The sequence below is a fragment of the Cololabis saira genome, chromosome 2 (assembly GCF_033807715.1).
Source record: "Cololabis saira isolate AMF1-May2022 chromosome 2, fColSai1.1, whole genome shotgun sequence".
Lineage (NCBI taxonomy): Eukaryota > Metazoa > Chordata > Actinopteri > Beloniformes > Belonidae > Cololabis > Cololabis saira.
In genome coordinates, this window is record NC_084588.1 from 811083 (window position 1) to 834858 (window position 23776).

General features: G+C 44.2%; 1 protein-coding gene across 7 annotated transcripts in view; it reads right to left on the bottom strand.

The window, feature by feature from the left end:
• celf1 (cugbp, Elav-like family member 1) overlaps positions 1–23776 on the bottom strand; it is a 148602-nt gene that overhangs the window by 41648 nt on the left and 83178 nt on the right. For all 7 annotated transcript variants that reach the window (XM_061735647.1, XM_061735633.1, XM_061735675.1 and 4 more), the window contains one exon: positions 10911–10990. In XM_061735647.1, the coding sequence (XP_061591631.1) occupies positions 10911–10990 (80 nt within the window). The remainder of the gene's footprint in view (positions 1–10910; positions 10991–23776) is intronic.

Sequence of the window (23776 nt, forward strand, 5' to 3'; positions counted from 1 at the left end):
GAATTGAAAATAAAAAGTCTTAAATAAATTTAAACTATTTCAACTCAGATTACTCCTGGATGTCACCAAGCATAGACATATAGGTAGACGCGCTATCGAGCGCTGAGCCGTACGTCAACGACGCCGCCATATTGGATGTGGCAAGATTCGGAGCGGAGAATATATAGCCAGTGTGTGTGTGTGTGTGTGTGTGTGTGTGTGTGTGTGTGTGTGTGTGTGTATAATGTACATAGCCTGTGTGTTTGTCTGTGTGTGTGTATAGTGTACATGGCCTGTATATTGTGTGTGTGTAAAGTGTACATAGCCTGTATATTGTGTGTGTGTGTGTGTGTGTGTGTGTGTGTGTGTGTGTGTGTGTGTGTGTGTGTGTGTGTGTGTGTGTGTGTGTGTGTCTGTGTGTTTGTGTATAATGTACATAGCCTGTGTGTGTGTATAGTGTACATGGCCTTTATATTGTGTGTGTGTAAAGTGTACATAGCCTGTATATTGTGTGTGTGTGTGTGTGTGTGTGTGTGTGTGTGTGTGTGTGTGTGTGTGTGTGTGTGTGTGTGTGTGTGTGTGTGTGTGTGTGTGTCTGTGTGTGTGTGTGTCTGTGTGTTTGTGTATAATGTACATAGCCTGTGTGTGTGTATAGTGTACATGGCCTTTATATTGTGTGTGTGTAAAGTGTACATAGCCTGTATATTGTGTGTGTGTGTGTGTGTGTGTGTGTGTGTGTGTGTGTGTGTGTGTGTGTGTGTGTGTGTGTGTGTGTGTGTGTGTGTGTGTGTGTGTGTGTGTGTGTGTGTGTGTCTGTGTGTGTGTGTGTCTGTGTGTTTGTGTATAATGTACATAGCCTGTGTGTGTGTATAGTGTACATGGCCTTTATATTGTGTGTGTGTAAAGTGTACATAGCCTGTATATTGTGTGTGTGTGTGTGTGTGTGTGTGTGTGTGTGTGTGTGTGTGTGTGTGTGTGTGTGTGTGTGTGTGTGTGTGTGTGTGTGTGTGTGTGTGTGTGTGTGTGTGTGTGTGTGTGTGTGTGTGTGTGTGTGTGGTGTACATAGCTGTATGTATAGTGTGTGTATATAACTCTAACACTCTTCTTCCGGCTCTCGGTGAAGGCAGACGCTTTTCTGCTCTGCTCCCGCTCCGTCCATATCTGCCCTGCTGCTGCTTTTTGTCTTGTCACTCTTAGAGCCTCTCTTTTTCACATCCTCCGAAACTCTCTACAATCATGGAATTGGTTAACTGGTCAGGGGACAAGTCAGGGGACATGGGAGTCTTCCTGCCATGATGGTACATTTTTTGCTGGATACATGATGGACTCCTGGAAGCACTGGAGGATCATGTGTCTGTCCATTCTGTCGGTCGAGGATGTTGAAGATGCCTACATACACATTGGAGTCAGAATGACCTCCTTATGGCCTCAGATAAGGGATTAGTGTCCATACTAGTTCTACTGTACCTCAGTGCTGCTTTTGACACTTTTTGACTGTCATATCTATCTGACAGGTTCCAGTTTGTTCATGTACATGAGGTTTCTTCAGAACAGTCGAGGGTCTGTTATGGTGTTCTGCAGGGTTCAGTGCTAGGGCACATCTTGTTCAGTTTATACATGCAGCCATTGGAAAGTATAATCCAGAATCACGGCATACACTTTCATTGCTATGCTGATGATACGCAGCTCTATTTGTCTATGAAGCCGGATGAAACAGAACCGTTAGTTAAACTTCAGGCATGTCTTAGGGACATCAAGGACTGGATGTCCGGAAATTTCTCGCTTCTAAATTCAGATAAAACAGAGGTTATCATTCTCGGTCCAGAGCATTTTAGGAAGGGATTAGATGGTGTTGCAATGGCTTCCAGTGCAACTGTGAGAAACCTTGGTGTTGTTTTCGATCAGGATTTGTCGTTTAAACCATATGTTAATCAGGTTTGTAAAATAGCCTTTTTCCATCTCCGTAATATTGCAAAGATTAGGAAAATCCTCTTGTAGAGTGATGCAGAAAAACTAGTTCATGCGTTTGTATCTTCTAGACTAGATTACTGTAATGTGTTATTAGCAGGATGTCCAAGTAATTTGCTGAATAGGCTCCAGCTGATCCAAAATGCAGCCGCACGAGTGCTGACAGGAATCAGCAGGAGAGACCACGTCTCTCCATGTTAGTGTCGCTCCATTGGCTACCCATAAAATTCAGAATCCAATTAAAAATTTTACTACTTGCGTATAAAGCCCAAAACGGCTTAGCTCTGCATTATTTGCAAGACCTGATAGTGCCTTATGTTCCTGGCAGAGCTCTCCGTTCTGGGAGTGCAGGTTTACTGCTTCTGCTTCCACCTGCCTGCGGTCCCCCACCCCCCTCTGGTCATCCCGCTGCTGCTGTGTGCTGCTGACGTCCCCCCCCCCCAGTCTGGACTTCGGCAGGAGGGTCCCCCCTTATGATCCAGGTCCTGGTCCAGTTTTTCCTTGCCACTGTTTGGCTTAAGGCTTTTCTCCCACTAGGGGAGTTTTTTCCTGCCATTGTTTATGTAATAATTGCTCGGGGGTCATGTTCTGGGTCTCTGGAAAGCGTTTAGAGACAAGATCTATACAAATAAAATTGAATTGAATTACATAATTGGATTAATGATAACAGGAATTCTGCTTTTTGGAGTTGGGATATTGACTAATTCGTAAGTCATCAACAGCTGTTCTGGCCCTCTCAGAGTTGCCGGATGTGGCTAAATGGATAAGCTGTGCGACCAACACTCAGACTCTAACGTTGGGGGAGTTAAATCGCAAGCTAGCTGTGGTTTTAGAACTCATTGGCAAGATGGAAAAGACCTTGGAGAAGTTGGAAGCGGGCGGGAATTGACCACAAATTCGTCTGATTGGAGTCGCCATTGATGAACCAGAGACTTACAGTAAGGCAGATAGAAAATTACTGGAGTCTGCCTGTCCTAAATACAATTATTGATTCTATAATCTGAGGTTTGGAAGAGCGGCTTGGCAGGCCACTCCAGTCACAATCTCCCTGGAGGAATGAAAACAAGATGCTCTGCCCCCACTAGCCCTCCCACTAGCCATCCATTTTCTATACCCGCTTTATCCTTTGCAGGGTCATGGGGGTCTGCTGGAGCCTATCCCAGCTCATCACAGGCGAGAGGCAGGAGTCCACACTGGACAGGTCTCCAGTCCATCCCAGGCCCACACATACAGTCACTCACACCAACAGGTAATTTAGAATCATCAATTAAACTACTAGCATGTTTTTGGACTGTGGGAGGAAGCCGGAGTACCCGGAGGGAACCCACACAAGCACGGGGAGAACATACAAACTCCTCACAGAAAGACCTCAGGGAGTCGAACCCGGAACCTTCTTGGAAAACTTCCGGCAGCCATGTATAGGTAATGCATATAAATGTCAAGTCTTGTCATTCTATGTGACTTGTTTTTAATTACTATGATAGTCTGACACTGTTTTCTTATTAGACAGCATGAGAGTTAATTTCATTTTATGTGATGGACGTCTTTGCTCTTTGTAACCGATCACACTGATGTGTGTTCACATATTCAGGTGACATACACAGAGGGCACTTATCTGAAACATATTTTGTGTTTCACTACTTTCTAGTTGGGCAATGTCAGACAGAATTTGCCTGATTGTACACACTAAGAAAAAGGTCAAAAATGTGGATGGATAAATCCATGCACAGTTAAATTTGGTGCATCCCAGCGTGCGCTCAACTTTTTTGTGTGCAGGAACTTTTGTACCTGAGGCCCCACATCGTTCCAGGAGTGTTTCATTAGTGAACCCCTTGTAAGTGCTTCTTGTTGAGATGGGTTCATTAAATTATAAGTTTACCTGAAGGTTTTGAGATCGCATGCGAATAACAGAAATCTGATTATTTAAAAATGTAATTATGAGGTCCATTTAAAAATTCTCTATCTCTTACCATGTCTTACCCTTTCTTCTATTTTTCTTATAATAAGGTTGCCTGGTGTCTAATCAAATATGCTCTTCAACTTCTAACATAAGTCTGTTTCAAATCTGAAATGTTTACTACTGGAATTCTGTAAATTTACTCACAGTAAAATAGACCTAGCCTGTATCTTTAGGAAAGCAGAGCAAAGGGGAATTCTGAAATGTGATGTGCCATGATTCATAATGGAGCCCACAGTGTCGCAAGACCCGAACAATTCTACGACTGGTGGAACCCAGAGGTCAAACATCATATGTGTTGATCTAAAGTGCTTAAATTATAGAAACACAACTTCTTTTCTTAGTTCTTGAAGACTTTTCACCTCTTATTTGAAAGACTTCTTCAGTTCCCCGATGGTGGAATGACCTACCTAACCTAACTACCTAACAGCAGGGTCTGGACCCAATTTTAAGAGCAAGCTAAAGAACCAGGGGCCTCATTTATAAAAGAGTGCGTAGGATTCATACTAAAAGGGTAGGTGCGCTCAAAAGCCGAAAATGGTGTGCGCACAAAAAAATCCGGATTTATAAAACGGTGTGCATGCACACTTGCACGCAATGTTCGCTTTATAAATCACAGTCCAGCTGGAAGGTTGCGCATGTGAATTTGCCTCATACCCCGCCCTCTACACGCCCACTTTTTACCAAGAGTGGGCAATGCAAAGCACTTCATGACTGTATTTGCATATGAATGAGCCTGCTGATCATGCGCAGCGCCACCTGCAGTCTGTTTCCTACACTGCTGTGCGTCAGGATGAATGACTCATGTGTCGAGCCACCGTGCCACTAAATTTCACGGAGACAGAGATCGAGATGTTGTGGATGAGGTGGAGGCAGGAAAACGACGTTATTTGGTGGTCACAGTTGTGGCATCACTAACAAAAAGAAAGCGAGTGAGTGGCAGCACGTGTATATGGCACAATTCCGGCGGGTCGGTCTGTCTAACACTGGACCCAATTCAGCACATAGATCCAAGAGCACTGCTCTGAATCGAAATTGGCTTATTAGCCAGTCATCTTCATGGTCCCTAAATATTCTCTCCATCCTGATCCTGCGTGATCCTTACGTGATCCTCAAGCAGTGCCAGCGCATCCATTGTGCAGCATTACGCACGCTGTCACCACGAAATGTATATTCTTATTCAGCAATTGGACTGATTGTTACACACCTTGTCAAGATAAATAATCAATCTGGTGCTATTCAGCACTCCATACCATTTGAAGATGGAAGTATGATATATTAACGTAATACCTACTGCAAATACCTGCGTAATGGCTTACTTAAGGAACACATAGATCTATAACACTGCCGGCTTGGGTGTACATGGATCTATAAGTCTGATATGTGATGACATTACATGAATCCGGCTTCATTTCACCACCTCACCGTCTGCATCGCCAGTTCCCCATATCTTCAAAATGTTTGTGTGCTAGGATCAAAGTTTCGGTAGAGATACGCACATTTTCCCGTTACATTTTTTTTTTTTAAACCCAACCTTTGCGTAGAAGGTGGCGTGCGCATCTTTCAAGCCCTGTTTTGTGCGCACGCAAGCTTTATAAATGAGGCGCCAGCTCTTTAAGGAGCAATTCAGCATCTAGTAAGATGCTTGCACTTACGTCAAGATGGTGTCTTCTTAGACGTAGCTTTCTTATTTATAAAAAAAAAGAAAATGATATTCTAGCACTGGCGTGACAGCACCTGTGTCCAACTGGACTCTCAGCAGTCTGACCAGCACTGATCCAGCTGGACCTGAACTATGTGATTGTTGTGCTTCTCTCATATGTAAGTTGCTTTGGATAAAAGCTTCTGCTAAATGACAGTAGTAGTAGTAGTTCTAACTGACTAGTGGCAAGTTTCAATCTCAGTATGGACTTTGAGGACATCATTGAGGTCATTTGTGTGTTACTGACTCTCTCAACTTTCCTGTGGGTTGTTAAGTTCTATAGTCAATGTTGTATGTTGTTTTCCTGGACAGCGTGGTCATTTTTTTGGTTTCATGAGTCGAGGTGTGAAAGTTTGGGAAATTGCTTGTGGAAGAAAATCAAGGCTACTTTCTGTTGGATAAATGAAACCTTTAAGTTGTTTTAAAAAAAAATTTTTTTTAGAAGTTTTAAGCCCCGTTGTCACCAGTGTTGTGCTAGTTACTGAAATATAGTAACTAGTTACCGTTACTAGTTACTTCATTAAAAAAGTAATTCAGTTAGTAACTCAGTTACTTAGACCAAAAAGTAATGTGTTACTATGAAAAGTAACTATTGAGTTACTTTAAATCATTTTTTTTTTTAAATGCTCCCATTAACGCCCCTCTAGCCTTCATTTCAGCAGGTACTGTATGGATTTACATTGTGGCTTGTGTTCTGCATTCTGATTGACTAAAGACAGTCTCCCCGCTTCTTCACTTCCTGTATCAATAACGTTGGTTGCTTAGCAACAAGCTGAGAACGGTCAATGAGCTTCAGCAGCAGCTCAAGAACGGGACCTTTGATGAATCGTTCATTACAGTCGCAAATATAACAAATGGTGGCTAGGTTTGCAACGATTCGTCGACGCTGTCGACAAAAATCGATAATCAAAATTGTCGACGATGAATTCCATTGTCGACAATTGTCGCCAGACGTGTTTCTCCAATGGAGTGAGGCGTCTCACTTCAATACAATCTCTGCCGAGTCGCGCATGCACGACTGCGTCTCAGTGCAGCTGCGGGTAATAAAACTTCAAAAGTTTGGGAGCATTTTAGCCTCGATACGGTGAATAAAAAGATACTTGCAAGGTTTGCAAAGCCGACGTTGCTTTTCACGGGAGCACGTCGGTAATGCATTTGAAGAGAAAGCACGTCGGAGTGCTGAACGAAACGGACTCGCCTTGGTAAGATATTAAGTGTATTTTGGCATTAAAAGAAAGCTTTAACGTTATACCTGACAAAGTATAAAATTAAGTCAGATATTTGGAGAAACTGCGTTTAGTGTCTGAAGCGCATTTTGGAAGAGAGACGCAAGGGACCGCAGTCGGTCAGCAACATTCTCTCCCTCCACAACAATGTAATGGCCAAGCTTTGTTTCATTCTAAACTTTGTTTATTTTATGTTTTTTATTAGTATTATTCGAGCCACTCACAGCTACTCTCTTTATAACCTCAATCACATAATTGATGCAGCGCGAAAGGCGAAAAAAGTTTTGTGCACTGATGACAATGATGGATTTGCATCTAACTTTCAGTGAGGTGCTTATGAACTGTCAATTATTCATCAAGCTCCACAATGATCATGTTAACATTAAATCAGATAGATTTGTCTGGACTTTTCTCTTGCGGGACGGGAGAAGACACTAAATCAATGCATCTTTATTGTGCGCCGTGCGGGCATGAATTCATGAGTTTTGCGGGAGGGGCGGGAGTGTAACACACACGTTGCGGGCGGTAATGGTCAGAAATTCAGCGGGAGCAGGATGAAGAAAACAGCCCCGCAGGGCTCTAGTACGGAGCCCCTCTGGTGACATTTGAAAAAAATAAAATAATGCGTGGCCACGCATTGATTATCTTGTGGCCACGCATTATGTATCATGACATGACAATACTCTTGCTCTTTAATATAAATAGACTATAATTACCGTTATTAATGATGATGAATAACCATCCCACCAAGGAAGTTGCATCCACGAAGTCCAGACAGTAGGTTATAATGCCATCCACGAGTAAAATAATGCGTGGGCACGAGATACATAATGCGTGGCCACGCATTAATAACTCGTGGCCACGCACTGATTATCTCGTGGCCACGAGTTATTAATGCGTGGCCACGCATTATTTTATTTCTTTCAAATGTCACCAGAAGGGCTCCGTACTCTAGTACCCATCTTTCTTGTGTTTATTATCATTTGCCACATAATTAATGCAATCTCATACTAAATTTAAATTTTTTTTACTAATTATCCGATTAGTCGACTAATTGTTTCAATAGTCGGTGACTAGTCGACTATTAAAATAGTTGTTAGTTGCAGCCCTAATGTTGGCATGTCTGTTTATAAGAATCTTTTTGCCCAGAAGAAAAAACAGCGACAAAACGACCCATAACTCTTTTCTTCTCTTGAAAAAACACAGCTGCACACGGGCTTTAGGAGAAAAAGACGCTACAGAGTCGGGATGCAGCGGCGCAGTCAGAAGAGCAGTGTAATACGTGCGAGGCGGTGCTGATCTCCGCAATTTGAAGCCTTTTTAGTTGTAAAAAGAATTTCACTCACCACAGGTTCTTTTTTGGAACGTAACCGCTGCGAAAAACGAGGGATTACTGTAATGACAATATCTCCACGTTGCGAAACTCGCCGTCTCTCGGCTCTCCATGACCGCAGTGAAGTTAGTTTTATGTTGGATATTCGACAGACGTTCGCTCTGGGGGCGGCACTTCTGTGAAATATCCAACGAATATCCAACGTAAAACTAACTTCACCGCGGTCTCGCCATGACCGTCATGTTTTTGAAAGCACACGCACATCCACACTACGTTTCCTCCGGTCTTCACGTGCGGGGAAAAAAAGCTTCACTGTAGCCAGAAATAACGGAGTAACGCTTGGTAATGGTTTAAAAAGTAATGCGTTAGAGTATTAGTTACCGCAAAACTAACGGCGTTGCTGTAACGCGTTACTAAATAACGCGTTAGTCCCAACACTGGTTGTCACTGAGCCTATCGGTCTCTCTGTGTGGGCCGACCCAGACCGAGAGAGGCTCAATGAAAAAGAAACTTAAAACTTCTAAAACAATTTTTTTTAAACAACTTAAAGGTTTTACTTATCCAACGGAAGGCAGCCTTGCCTGTAAAAACGGTTGGGTATGCTATTGTGTGTGTTTCCATTATTAAAGGATCCTATACAACTGGACCAAACTGCACCATTTCTGGGCCCCCTTCAGTTGTAGGTCCATAGGATATAGTGTCAGTTTGACTTCCAGGGGGAACGCTCACCTGAATTGGCTGGACCATTCTAACCCTTCTGAACCGCTCAGTGTTGTTTTTACCCGTCAAACCATCTGCCTTCTCTGTCTGGGATATGTACTTTATTGTCATCAAAAGAGTGCCTTTTCTTCATTATGTCCCAGAAATGAATATGGAATTCTCCACTGACTCTTCAGACAGTGAAAACTGAAGAAGCCTTTTGGACAAGGGGTGAAATGTAATTAGGATACCCGCTTAAAGCAGCACAACGTAACTTTCAGCTTTTCTGAGTTTGGCGGCAACTTTTGGACAAAAGGGCGGTAGTGCTTTACCAGAAAGAACACTACGTTTCCCATGAGCACCAGCGCGTACTGCCGGAAAACTCCTGTCCCGTCGCGTGCATTTGTTTTGAGAGAAGACGGGACGCTTTTCTGTTTCACCAAGTGAACAGACGGAACGCAAAAAAAAGATGTTAAACTGCTGGAAAGGAACTGGAATTTACCGGGATACCTTAAACAAGGAAGCCAGGGAGCGGTATATGGAGAAAATAATGATTATTAACGGTCTGAATATGAAATCCCTACTGAAGAATGGAGCTCCTCGTCGGAGCTGCACTCTTTAGAAAGGATTTACTGCCGCAGTTCTGCAGAACCACCGTCTCCAGCTACCTTGTTTAGGAGTGTTTGGCAGCTGCTTTGGTAAATGTTTGACTCGCCATGTGTTTCAATAAATTTGTATAATAGTACAACATACAGAACATGTTTTGTATCCCTCTTACTTCTCTTTTCTTTTTTTTGACTAGTATATTATGTTGAAGAGGCTCCGAGGCGTGAGCAATATTTTTGTTTTCCCCGTGAGATTATTTTTTTCCTCTGCAGCTACAAATAAGAGTTCATATTTTTTCCTCAACAAGCTAGTTTTATCCGAAGATTGGGGTTAATTGCACCGCAGAGAGCTGGCCAGCAACTGCGTTTAGCTGGCGAAGTGGGGAATAAAACCCGTGTTTTGATCCGACCCGATCTGTGTGAGTGTTTGTGGTTTAAGGCTCATTTATGGTTCTGCGTTAAATCGATGCACAGCCTACGGCGTAGGGTACGCGGCGACACGCACCTTACGTTGCGTGTCGCCACGTACCCTACGCCGTAGGTCTGCGTCGATTTAACGCAGAACCATAATTCAGGCTTTACTGTGTGGAAGGTTTGGTCGTTACAGCCGCGATCCAAGCGAGCCGACGACTCTTTCACTCTTTTACTCTGTTATATCAGATACTTGGCCTGCGTGGTTCTGCCTCCGAGCAGGAAACCGGTGAAAAGTTAAACCATTAGCGATCTTTTCCCCACGTCTGTTGTGTGTGGAGCTGCTGCAGCCACAGTGCAGCAACGGGTTACCAGCTTCTGTGGAGCTGCGCTCCACGCCCCGCCCATTTTCGTCTCGATTGCGAATCGGGAAGGAGGGGGAAGTGACGTATGCCGTAAAGCAGTCAAAGCCGTAAAGATTTGTAGTTTTTTAGTGTGGCAGGGTTCCTACCATGCTCCTCAAAGTTACATAGTGCCAGTGAAGGCGATACAGACCTCCTCAGACCATGACAGAGGTTCATTAAACCTGTTGGAAGTTGATGTACCATCACAATGACTCTGAAATATGATATTAAGGTGGAAAAGTTACGTAGTGTCGCTTTAAAGGAGCATGAGGCTCCTTTTAAGAAATGAGACTCTCTAGCGCCACCCGTCACCACGACGGCCGTCGGGGGTACTGCAGCCAACAGCGAAGCCGGCACGGGAGAACGGGGAGAACGCGCATGCAGCGTCATGTGACGTCACATCCGCAGGACAGCGCTGGAAATTTGGCCCCTAATTTGCAGCACATTTTGCAGCACACAGCCTGTTCAAGGCAACGGAGAGATACGCTAGAGGGCTCATTCTTTTTGGTTTGGAACGCTTCATCCGACATTATTACTAGAAAACTTAAAACTTATACAAATTTTTTTCATAAACTTGGATGACTGAAAATCTATGGCATCATTAAAAATTTCATTGAACACATCACCTCCATGGTCTGGGACTGGTGCATGGACTTGATGGCTAACTGAGCCATTTGTCGAGTCGTGAATGTTACAAATGCACATCCTGAAAGAGAGAAACACAATGAATCAATTTACATCCATGTTGATGTTTTCATTCACGTCTGTCCAAAGTTTCTGGCATACATATCATCAGCTTTAGTTCATGTCAGTTTGGTATTTTGTACTAAAAGTGACATTTAAAATCCAAGATCTTTGATGTCAATGTTCCACTTCACTCCGTAATCTAAATTGCAGCCACAGATTAAAGCTCTGACCTGTATTACATATGTATTCCTTTAATTACAGAGCAATTGATGTGTTAGCATCATAAATAAGTGACAATGCAGTGCTTTCCCAAACCATTTTCTGAAAGGTAATTTTGAACATAATGACATATACATAGATGCTTCCAAGTCATAAGAACTGCAGCAGTACTTCAACACACAGTGATGGGTCACAAACATCAGAGATGAGGTCATGTTCAGAGAGTTTGAACAATGTTTTCAATGCAACACATTTGTTACCTTGACTTGCATTTCATGAAACGACACATGCAGTTGTGGAACAAATTTCCAAATTGATGTAGCTTCTCATCTCACAAACAACAAAAAGCAGTAAATGTATGGAACTCTTACCTAGTGAAGTAAAAGATAGCATTTTTTATTACTGTGATATTTGATCAGTTAAAAGTGTGATATTTTTCACTACTTCATGCTTTACACCAGTGGTTCCCAACCTTTTCTCCTTGGAGCCCCCCCCTACTTGTGTCTAAGACCAGCCAGCTCCCCCCGACCCGTACATACTAGCACCAAAAGAGTAAAGTGATTCGTTACAAATCTTGAAAATTGAAAAAATGAACATTAATTGTGTTTTTTTTAATACATTTCTCTTTGGTTTACTGTGTATACATATGACTTTGTTTTTTGTGTTTTATTTTTTTATTTAACCTTTATTTAACCAGGAGAAAGTCTCGTTGAGATTAATAATCTCTTTTACAAGAGCTCTTTTAAGCTGTCAGTTAACAAAACTATACTATGCTCAGCTATTAAAAAAATAGATGATCTTACCCAATGGAATTTTCTTCCCATTTCACTCATGGGGAGAATTGCCACCATCAAAATTATGGTTTTACTAACGTTTTTTAATATTATTACTATACAAAGATGGTTATTATTATGGGCATGCCAAGTAGTGGCATGACCATATTACAATCGTCCAGAATGGCCCAAAGGGCAATGTTGCTAGCATTTTGCTAACAAGCTAAAGTCGCAAAAGTCTCACGTCACACCAGCGGGTGTACAGCATGACCCCGCTCTGATGTGGAAAAAAACAAATCCCCAAAAAATTAAACACGCCCGAAAAAATGAGGAAAAACATGAAAATGAAGGCGATATAATGGTATACAGAAAAGGTTTCCCTTTTCTTCCTTATTATTATTATTCCGCACATGTTTTCGTCCGTTAATACGGCCCGAACCGCAATGTGCACCCATGCACGGCATACATCGTTGGATGCGTCTCCATCGTGCCTCGATGGGCATTACTTTTCTCAGTAATAGGGGTTACCGTGGCAACGCTAGGTGCCAAAAAGCAAAAAAAAGGCGAAAATTCGAACGCTTATTGCTCGGCCGAACTTTATCGTAGAGACATCGTTCAAACTTTCAAACACTAGGTCCGATTGTCCCTAACGGTACGTACAAGCTCATTATGCCAAGTATTACATTTTTGTGATATTGACCTTTCATTTTTTTTTTTTTTTCCGTTTGACTTTGGACGCTTGTTGCTAGGCAACAGGTTATCGTACAGACATCGTACAAATGTTTCCCGACTCGGCACGCTGTGGACTTCAACATACTCAAATTTCATGAAGCTGGGATTTAAGGAAATTTTATGTCAAAATCCAGGCCACATGGCCCCATTCATTCGGATGGAGTTTTTTGCCATGGTGAAAAAAAAACCTATCCGTTAACATAGCCTGAACCGGAACATGCACCCATACATGGCATACATCGTTGGATGCGTCTCCATCGTTCCTCGATGGGCATTACTTTTCTCAGTAAAAAGTGTTACCGTGGCAACGCTAGACGCCAAAAAGCAAAAAAAAAGGCGAAAATTCGGACGCTTATTGCTCGGCCGAACTTTATCGTAGAGACATTGTTGAAACTTTCAAACACTCGGCCCGATTGGCACTAACGGACCCTACAACCTCATTATGCTAATTACTACAGTTTTCGCGATATTGACCTTTCATTTTTTTTTTAATTTCTATTTGAATTTGGACGCTTGTTGCTAGGCAACAGGTTATCGTAGAGACATCGTACAAATGTCCCCTGACTCGGCACGCTGTGGACTTCAACATACTCAAATTTCATGAAGCTGGGATTTAAGGAAATTTTATGTCAAAATCCAGGCCAAATGGCCCCATTCATTCGGATGGGGTTTTGTACCATGGTGAAAAAAAAAACCTATCCATTAATGTAGCCTGAACCGGGAACATGCACCCATGCACGGCATACATCGTTAGATGCGTCTCCATCTTGCCTCGATGGGCATTACTATTCTCAGTCAAAAGCGTTACCGTGGCAACGCTAGATGCCAAAAAGCGCGCCCCATTAATAACTATTGGGAGCACAGGAATGAATGAAATACAAGCGTAAAAACACCTCAAACTGACATAGAACCACCCTAAACACAACCACTACAGCCCCAAACCAAAGCAGCAAGAGGGGACGAATGGGCGGTAGGGCATGCCCATATCAAAATTTCCAGAAATTTTCTAGTTATTATTATTATTATTATTATTATTAGGGCCCGAGCACCTTCAGTGCGAAGGCCCTATTGTATCTGTAGGAATTTTTCTTTCTTTCTTTTTTCTTTTTTCTTCTGACGAAAGGAGGGCCTTTTTGCCCCCCTAAACGTGCCCAAAAAGTCACCAAATTTTGCATGCAAGTCAGGCCTGGCGAAAAATTTGATATTTAATGGTTTACATTAATGGCCGTGGCAAAATGGCTCAACAGCGCCCCCTGGAAAACTTTGTGCCTCAAGCCCCACAATACGGTTTGACGTACATGCACAAAAATCGCTACACACCTGTATCAGTACACAACTTAAAGAAAAGTCTCTTGGCGACATGGCCGAAACCGAACAGGAAGTCAGCCATTTTGAATTAATCGTGTCACTTTGGCGCAATTTATGCCATTCCTTCGGCAGTTAATACGGCCCGAACCGTAACGTGCACCCAGGTGTGTTATACATCAAAACGTGCGTCTCCATCCTGCGACTATGCGCATTACTTTTCTCTTTCAAAAGCGTTACCCTGGCGACGCTAGACGCCAAAAAGCGCACCCACCCGTCATCTGGTTGGTTCAGACAGAAAAAACTTTGCGCCTCAAGCCCCATAATACGGTTTGACGTACATGAACGAAAATCGGTACACACCTGTATCATGTCTTTACTTAAAGAAAAGTCTCTTGGCGCCATGGCCGAAACCGAACAGGAAGTCGGCCATTTTGAACATTCTGAATTAATCGCGTAATTTTGGAGCAATATGAGCCATTCCTTCGAGAATTAATACGGCCCGAACCGTAACATGCACCCAGGTGTGTTATACATCAAAATGTGCGTCTCCATCCTGCGACTACGCGCATTACTTTTCTCTTTCAAAAGTGTTACCGTGGCGACGCTAGACGCCAACAAGCGCACCCCCCCTTCATCTGATTGGTCTATATTTGATAGTTCCCCAAAAGTCACCAAATTTTGCATGCAAGGCAGGCCTGGCGATAAATTTGATATTTCATGGTTTGTATTAATGGGCGTGGAAAAATGGCTCAACAGCGCCCCCCGGAAAACTTTGTGCCTCAAGCCCCACAATACGGTTTGACGTACATGCACGAAAATCGGTACACACCTGTATCATGTCGCAACTTAAAGAAAAGTCTCTTGGCGCCATGGCCAAAACCGAACAGGAAGTCGGCCATTTTGAATTAATTGTGTAATTTTGGTGCAATTTATGCCATTCTTTCGGCAATTAATATGGCCCGAACCGTAACGTGCACCCAGGTGTGTTATACATCAAAATGTGCGTCTTCATCTTGCGACTACGCGCATTACTTTTCTCTTTCAAAAGTGTTACCGTGGCGATGCTAGACGCCAAAAAGCGTGCCCCCCTTCATCTGATTGGTCCATATTTGATAGTTCTCCAAAAGTCACCAAATTTTGCACGCAAGCCAGGCCTGGCGATAAATTTGATATTTCATGGTTTGCATTAATGGGCGTGGCCTAACGGCTCAACAGCGCCCCCTAGAATAATTTTCTCTGCCATAACTTTTGAAAGGTTTGACATAAAGAGTCGTGGGTGGTGTCATGGGACTCGGTATTGAGTCCTTGACCATAATTGGTGAAAATTAGCCCCGCCCCTTCTTCGGATTGGTTGTCCCGATTTTCTGCTATAACTTTTGAATGGTTTGACATAGAGAGTCGGTGGTGGTATCATCAGATTCTGTATGGAGTCCTTGACCTTCATTGGCCTGAATTAGCCCCGCCCCTTCTTCTGATTGGTTGTCCCGATTTTCTGCTATAACTTTTGAATGGTTTGACATAGAGAGTCGTGGGTGGTGTCATCAGATTCTGTATTGAGTCCTTGACCTTCATTGGCCTGAATTAGCCCCGCCCCTTCTTCTGATTGGTTGTCCCTTTTTTCTGCTATATCTTTTGAATGGTTTGACATAGGAAGTCGTGGGTGGTGTCATTTCTGATATGCTTATGGGGGTGGTGGCCGTGAGTGCGAGGGCCCGTTCATCGCTGCTTGCAGCTTTAATTATTATTATTATTATTATTATTATTGTTGTTGTTAGTATATTATATTATTATTATCATAGGAATCGGATGGATGAATGGGATGCCTGGGTCTGGGGCCCTCCGTTGTCGGGCCCGCGCGGGTGTCGCCTTGTTGGGGGTTTCCCTCTCTCCGGGCCCGTCTCCGGTCCCCCTGCTGCCTCCGCGGCGGGGTGCTCCTCTGGTCCTGGAGGGCCGCTTGGGTGGGGGCAGGTGCGCCTGCCCGCGTTGGCGTGCCCTGTCTCTCCGGGCAGGCTGGCCTCTCGCCGGGTGAGGGTCGTTGGCCTGGGGGGTGTGGGCCTCCTGGCCGCATGTCCGGCCCGGACCGGGTGGCCGGGGTTCACCTGGGTCGCGGCCCACTTCCGCGGGATCCCTGGCTGCCTCTTCCCGTTGTTGTGGGGTCTCCTCGGCTGCCGCTGGGGCGGGGGGGGCGGGACTCGCTGGTGGTGGGTTTCCTCCCGCCCTCTTCTCGCTCTCTGTGGGGTTGCTGGTGGCCTGGGTTCCGGGTTATTCCTCGTCGGCGGGGTTGCCTCCCCCACTATAGATACACTTCAGGTAGAGCTTTGACAGGACTATTACACTTACACACACACACACACACACACACACACACACACACACACACACACACACACACACACACACACACACACACACACACGCATACATACATACATACATACATACATGCATACACACACACACACATAGCCACACATATACATACACACACACACACACACACACACACACACACACACACACACACACATGCATACATACATACATACATGCATGCATACACACACACACACATAGCCACACATATACATACACATAGCCACACAGATTTATACACACACACACACACACACACAGCCACACAGATTTATACACACACACACACACACACACACACACACACACACACACACACACACACACACACACACACACACAGCCACATATACATATACACGTGCAGTGCTCGACATGTGCCTCCATGTGTTCTTGCTTCCTTCCACCCCCCCCCCCAAAAAAACTGGGTTTGTATGTGTATATATATGTATGTGTATGCGTATGTATGCGTATATATATATATATATATGTATATATATTAAATATAGTAACAATGCACATATATATGCCTTAGGTTTTTACCAGCATGGTATTAACCATTAATATGTGTGCAGACAAGGTTAAAAAAAAAAAAACAAGATGGTTTTACCAAAAAAAAAACCTTTTCTCGATGATACCCTTCAAACCCCCTTTCCTTATGGTTTAAGTCACTGGACTCACACATATAAAAATTTCTATGAAAAAGCAAACCAACACGTATTAGCTTAAAAACGTTACAAAAAACAGACTGCGGGGGTTTAGACTGACCCAACTTCCTGTACTACGTCCTAACCAAAAAATTACAATATATCTTACAATGGTGCAAAAATCACTCACTAGATAATCAATGGCTGGATTCAGAACAAGTGTTTTTCAATGATTAAGAAATCTCAGATTTACCATTTATTAGTCAAAATTTCAACATAAATGCTTTAAAAGTATTAATATTAGCTCCTCTCTGACAGCCTGTTGGGACTTCCTTAAAATAACCAAAGTCTCACTTTTTCCATGTAATCGCACAACCATCTGGAACATCGTAAATTGTAAAGTTCGCTCAGTGGAGAGACCAAGGAATAAATAATTTAGAACATATAATCATAAGCGGAAATGTTGTACCTTTTAACACACTCACTGTTTAATATGGGATTAGCAGTAACAGATTTTTTGAATACCAACAACTCAAGTCAATATTAAGTAAAAATTAAAGCTGCAAGCAGCAATGAACGGGCCCTCGCGCGTGCAATTTGCACCAATTAAGGTCAAAGTCTCAAAACTAAGTCTGATGACACCAACCACGACTCTTTATGACATACCATTCAAAGGGTATGGCAGAAAATAAGAACTATCACATATCGACCAATCAGAAGAAGGGGCGGTGCTTGCTGTGAGGTAACAGTGCTAACCCCCTGAAGTGGTCTGCCAAATCCTCACAGTAATGGTCTGTTGCTGTCTTATGGGATCTGTTCTGGTTTCCATTTGTTAAAAAATCTATTGTGGAGAAAAGGAATTTGGAATTGTTTTTGTTATTTAAAATTAGGTTTTTGAAATGGGCGGTTCTTGCTTTTTTAATACTGTTATTGTAATACTTAAGGTGTTGGCAAAAAATTTCATGATGAACTGTTAATTTTCACTGTTAATTAACGGTTAAGACTGGTGATGTTAAAAGACACGCAAAAATGGTCATACACAGCCAGGTCCACAACAGAGCACGCACCCAGGAACAGGCCGGAGGTTATGACCAGGTCCAGGATGCGTCCTCTGCTGTTGGTCGGCTGTGTAACATGTTGCTTAAAATCTAGACAGTTTAAAAGGTTTAAAAATTCTCTGGATACTGGGTCTGAGATGTTGTCTAAGTGCAGATTAAAATCACCAGTTATTAAGATCTTGTTGTAGGTGGTGTGAATATGGATAAAAGTTCAGAGAATTGGCTGATAAAACAGGTGGAATACTGGGGGGGTCTATAGACCGTTATGTGGAGAATCGGGGGGTTGCTAAAAACAAAAGCATGGTATTCAAATGATGTGTAGCTGTTAAAAGGAACTGCATTGGATGACATAGTTGTTTTTGTTATTGATGCAGTTCCGCCCCCTCTCTTGCCACCCCTGGTGGAAAATAGAAAGTTAAAATCTGGTGGGGAGGCCTCAGTGAGAACAACAGGTGCATCTGTGCCAAGCCATGTCTCTGTAAGGAGAATACAGTCCAGTTTCCTGTCTAAAATCAAGTCATTTATAATAAAGGATTTGTTTAAAAGAGAGCGCACGTTCAGCACAGCCATCTTGATGTCTGTGCTGAACGCGCGCTCATCATGGTGCTTCAATGGGATATTAAAAACATAGCTAGATCTAAAAACATTCCTGTGCTTTGTTTTTCTGTGTGAAATTATGGTTTTGATAATGTGGGTGTCCAGGGATTCTGGTGACAGGGGTGGTGGCGGTGCTGTAAAGGTGTGTGTGGTGTTGGTGTATGTGGTGGGTGGAGGTGAGTGAGAGGTGCTTCTATGTGTCTGTGTGTTAACGGTGAGTCATGAGGTGGTGCAGAACTGGACTGTCAAGTCAATGTTTACTGATAAAAGCCGTGACCCCACCTGGTTTGGGTGGAGGTCGTCTTGTTTAAAAAGGTGGGGTCTGTTTAAAAAAGCCATAAAATTGTCCACATATGGGATACCTTCCTCCAAGCAGTATCCCTTCAGCCACCGGTGCAGCTGGCGGATTTGTCTATTTACTGTACAGTGAGCGAAAATAACCAAGTCAAATTCCCTGTCTTGTTTGACCTGAGTTGGCCAATAAACCTGATTCTTATTCTGATTCTTATACCCTGGGTCCAATACAAAGGTATTGCAATTGGACAAGTGTCCAAAACAGTATACATTTTTATTGCAAGTGGACACTGACAAATGCAATACAAAGGTCAACAAGCGGTATACCTTTGCATTGGACCCAGGGTGCATGTTTTGGACACTTTTCAAAACTTTATAACTTTTAAAGTATTTGTATTCTGAGGCTGAGATTTGCGATAGAGCATGCACCTTTGGCCTACTCTTATAGAGTTTTAAGGCAATTTGGCAGGTAGGAGCTTTAGTGTTTCAGCAAACCAGTTATTGTCTGACTCTGCTGATTTGCTGTGCAGAGTACCTCAGGGTTCTGTTTTGGGTTCATTTTTGTTTCTATTATATGTTCTCCCGTTGGGTAAGAAAATCCATGAATTTGCTGATGTTTCGTACCATTCATTTGCAGCTGTACTGTTCTTTTAAGGCCTCCGAGATTCAGAAATTGAACTCCTTGATGGAGTGCTTTGTGCAGATGAAACAGTGGCTCAAAGCAAATTCTCTATAGTTGAACTCATATAAAACTGAGGTGCTGGTGATTGGCCTTGATGATGTCATTCCAGCTATGAACCAGTTCTTAGGTGATTTCAGATTCTCATCTAAGTCAAGCCTAAGAAATCTTGGTTTCGTCTTTGACAAAGAAATGTCATTAGAACACCATTCCACGCAGCTGACAAAGAACTGTTTTTTACCAGTTAAGGAATATTTCTAAACTAAGAACAGTTGTTTCAAAAATGATTTTGAGCTAATGATGCTTTTGTGTCATCTGGTTTGAACTACTGGAACAGTTTTTTTTCTTGCCTAAACAAGAAGGAACTGCCTCGTCTTCAGCAAATCCAAAATTCTGCAGTAAGGTTGCTGACCTGCTCTAATAGCTCACATCACCACCAATTTCAAAAACTCTTCTGTTTTGCCCCCGCCTGTGTCCCATCTGCCCTGATTGTCTGCACCTGTGTCTCGTCGTGTCTTGTTATCCCCTGAGTATATCTGGTCTTGTCATTCCCTTGTTCCCTGTCGGACCGTACTGTGCCTCCCTCCATGTGCTCCAGATTTTTGATCCCTGTTCCTCCATCCATCCATCCATCCATCGTCCGCCGCTTATCCGTTCCCGGCAGACACTTCCTCCAGCTCCTCCGAGGGGAGTCCGAGGCGTTCCCAGGCCAGCCGAGAGACATAGTCTCTCCAGCGTGTCCTGGGTCTTCCCCGGGGTCTCCTCCCGGTGGGACATGCCTGGAACACCTCCCTAGGGAGGAGGGACATGTCTGGAACACCTCCCTAGGGAAGCGTCCAGGAGGCATCCGGTATAGATGCCCAAGCCACCTCAGCTGACTCCTCTCAATGTGGAGGAGTAGCGGCTCGACTCCGAGCTCCTCCCGGGTGACCGAACCCCTCACCCTATCTCTAAGGGAGTGTCCAGCCACCCTGCGGAGGAAACTCATCTCGGCCGCTTGTATCCGCGATCTTGTCCTTTCGGTCACTACCCAAAGTTCATGACCATAGGTGAGGGTAGGAGCGTAGATTGACCGGTAAATCGAGAGCTTCGGCTTTCGACTCAGCTCCTTCTTCACCACGACGGTCCGGTACATCGACCGCATAACTGCGGATGCTGCACCGATCCCTGTTCCCAGGCCTAGGCCTCGGGGACGTCCCCCCGAGCGGTCTCGCCGGTCTGCCCGGCCTCGTGGGCGACCCCCCGAGCTGTCTCGCCGGTCTGCCCAGTCCCCAGGACGGCCCCCGGAACTTTGGCCGTGTGTTGGCCTGTGCCCTCCTCCAGCTCCTTCCGGGCCGTCGCACGTCTCCCTCTGTCTTTGGACTACTGATTGATAGCAATGACTGACTGTTCAGGTCAGATGTGTTTCACATCAAGCTTCTTCTGAAACGTCATCCTCTCAAATGGCGTTTTAAGTGACCTCACTGAATTTAATTTCTCGGTCCCTATAATGCACAAATCCTTGTGCACATCCCTGTACTTCTGGTATTAAAGGGAACCCTGGCTGTTAAGACATGTAGGTCTTAAAAGATAAATGTTGGTATCAATTATAACAATGTGATATAAAAAACCTTTTTGATGTCTTCGTTTTTATAAAATTTGAAAATATAATTTAACTCTTAGGTCGCCATTGTTGTTTACACCGCAATGCATTCTGGGTAGTGACGTCAGGCGGTGGCACCTGCTAGTCCCCGTACACTGTTTTGACACCCAGAAACAGATGAAAACACAGCTAAACAGGTGACAGCGCAACAGAAAAAAGTACACCACCATAAAGCATGAACTATAAAAACACCATAAAACTCAGATAGACTAACCGACCACACGTTTCAACTAGCAGATAGCCGATGCTACAATAAAAACCCCAGCCAGATCTGGCGTCATTAAATTAAATAAAGATGTTCTTGCCGATTTGACGCGAAGTCTGCGCCTCCCGTTTCGTCAAAGTCCCGGGCCAGTCCCCTCAGCCTCTGGTCTGTCATCAAACGGTGGACCCAGCACCGAGGCCGGATTTAGGGGGGGGCAGGGGTGGTCTATGCCCACCCAAACATGCGCCCTGCCCACCGGCGTCTCCATCCCGGTGAGAGTGGAGAGCGGAAAGCGGAGAGCAGAGCCACGGCTACGGCGTAGCCTACGCCGTAGCCTACGCCGTAGGCTACGGCGTAGGCTACGGCGTAGGCTACGGCGTAGGCTACGGCGTAGGCTACGGCGTAGGCTACGGCGTAGGCTACGGCGTAGGCTACGGCGTAGGCTACGGCGTAGCCTAGGCCGTCTACGCCGTAGCCTACGCCGTAGCCTACGCCGCACCGCCACCCGCTCTCCACTCTCGCCGGGATGGAGACGCCGGTGGGCAGGACGCACGTTTGGGTGGGCATAGCCCACCCCTGCCCCCCCCCTCTAAAACCGGCCTCGCACGTACCAAAAATAAAACCTTCAAAAAAAGGGTATGCACAGTGCGTACAGGATTCCGGCTGGCACCGCTGCATTATATACAGTTTCATGCACTGGTAAGATGTGCACGACTTTGATCATTTTTGCAGATCTCCCGTGCATCACAGCACACGAGAACTTTGATCCAGTTTGCCTCAACCGAGACGTCTTATGGGCTCCCTCGTCAGCCTCCACGGCCGGGAAGGTGCTGCTCATCTATGTTTTAGATACCTGTCGCAGTTAAACTAACGCGGCTTATCTTCCCAGAGCCACCGGACTACGTCATCGCCCCCAGAATGCATTGCGCAGGTAGAACATGGCTAATTAGGGACTACAAGTCTTAATAACCAGGGTTCCTTTTAAAGTTTAATAACAATATTTATTTTCCAATTTCTTTAAGATACAAGTAACATACACAAAAATGGAGGCTCCTTTTCACTTATCTACAATGGAATAATTAACGTCATTGCACACATGGGACATTCTTCTTAGGAGTCAAATCTGTCTCTGACTCTGAGCGAAGTTATACTAAACACTGACTTTTTTGCTTCGACAATCTGTTCTGAAAAATGTGTAGTTGTATTCTGTTTGTATGTACGTTTATACATACACACACACACACACACACACACACACACACACACACACACACACACACACACACACACACACACACACACACACACACACACACACACACACACATAATAGATTATGCCAATTATTAGAAAATGTTCATCCACCGAACAATTAATCAATTTTACTCATTCAAACTGATTAAAAAAAAATGGAATACAAGTCCCTAAAACTTTTGCACAGTATTGTAATTAATATCAGGAGAGGCTACATTCACCGAATAGGTAGGGGCAGGGGGTGTGTGCGTTGCACCGATGGCTTTGCATAGTGCGAGGGCCTGCTTTTGACCGCTTGCAGCTATATCTTTTAACTTGTCACTGTCTGTTGCTTGGTTGTTATGCTGCTGCTGCACAATAATTTCCCAATACTGGGATCAATCACGTACATCCCATCTTATCTTAAATAAATGCTATGAGAACTGTTTAATATCAGTCTAAAGGATTCTTGTTCTGTTGAAATTGTACTGTCAGTTTTACTGTGTCATTTTCCTCAAACCTTCAGAGGAGTATGTTTGGTCTGTTTGCATGCAATCTGTCCTCCTAAAGGCTGAATTAAGGTTCTGCGTCAATTCCGTCAAACCAACGCAGAGCACACGCCGCAGCCGTGACGCCGTATTGAACCCTTCGGACTTCTCCGTCTGTCCATTTCGGCGCGGTGCAGTACCCCCCGCGACCGCTAGTTAGCGATCATTTTCTGAATGGTTTATCCGACTTTTTCCAGTCACAGTGAATCAAAGAGATAAGGACAACTATTGTGCAAAAAAACTAAATAAAAGAAACCAAACATAAACGAAGAAAAGAGCCCTGAAAGTTCACGACTGCTTCAAACCGGAAACCGGAAATGCGTTGCTTCCAAGCAAACCAATCACAGCCCTCTCCGTCTGCGTGTGGTCTGCGTCGCTCGACGCGTAGTTACAATTTTCGGGATGTGCACGTCAGTGACGGCGCAGGTAACGGCGTGTGGTCTGCGTGGACCCAAACCACACGCCGTAGGTACGGCGCCGTTTTGACGCAGAACCAT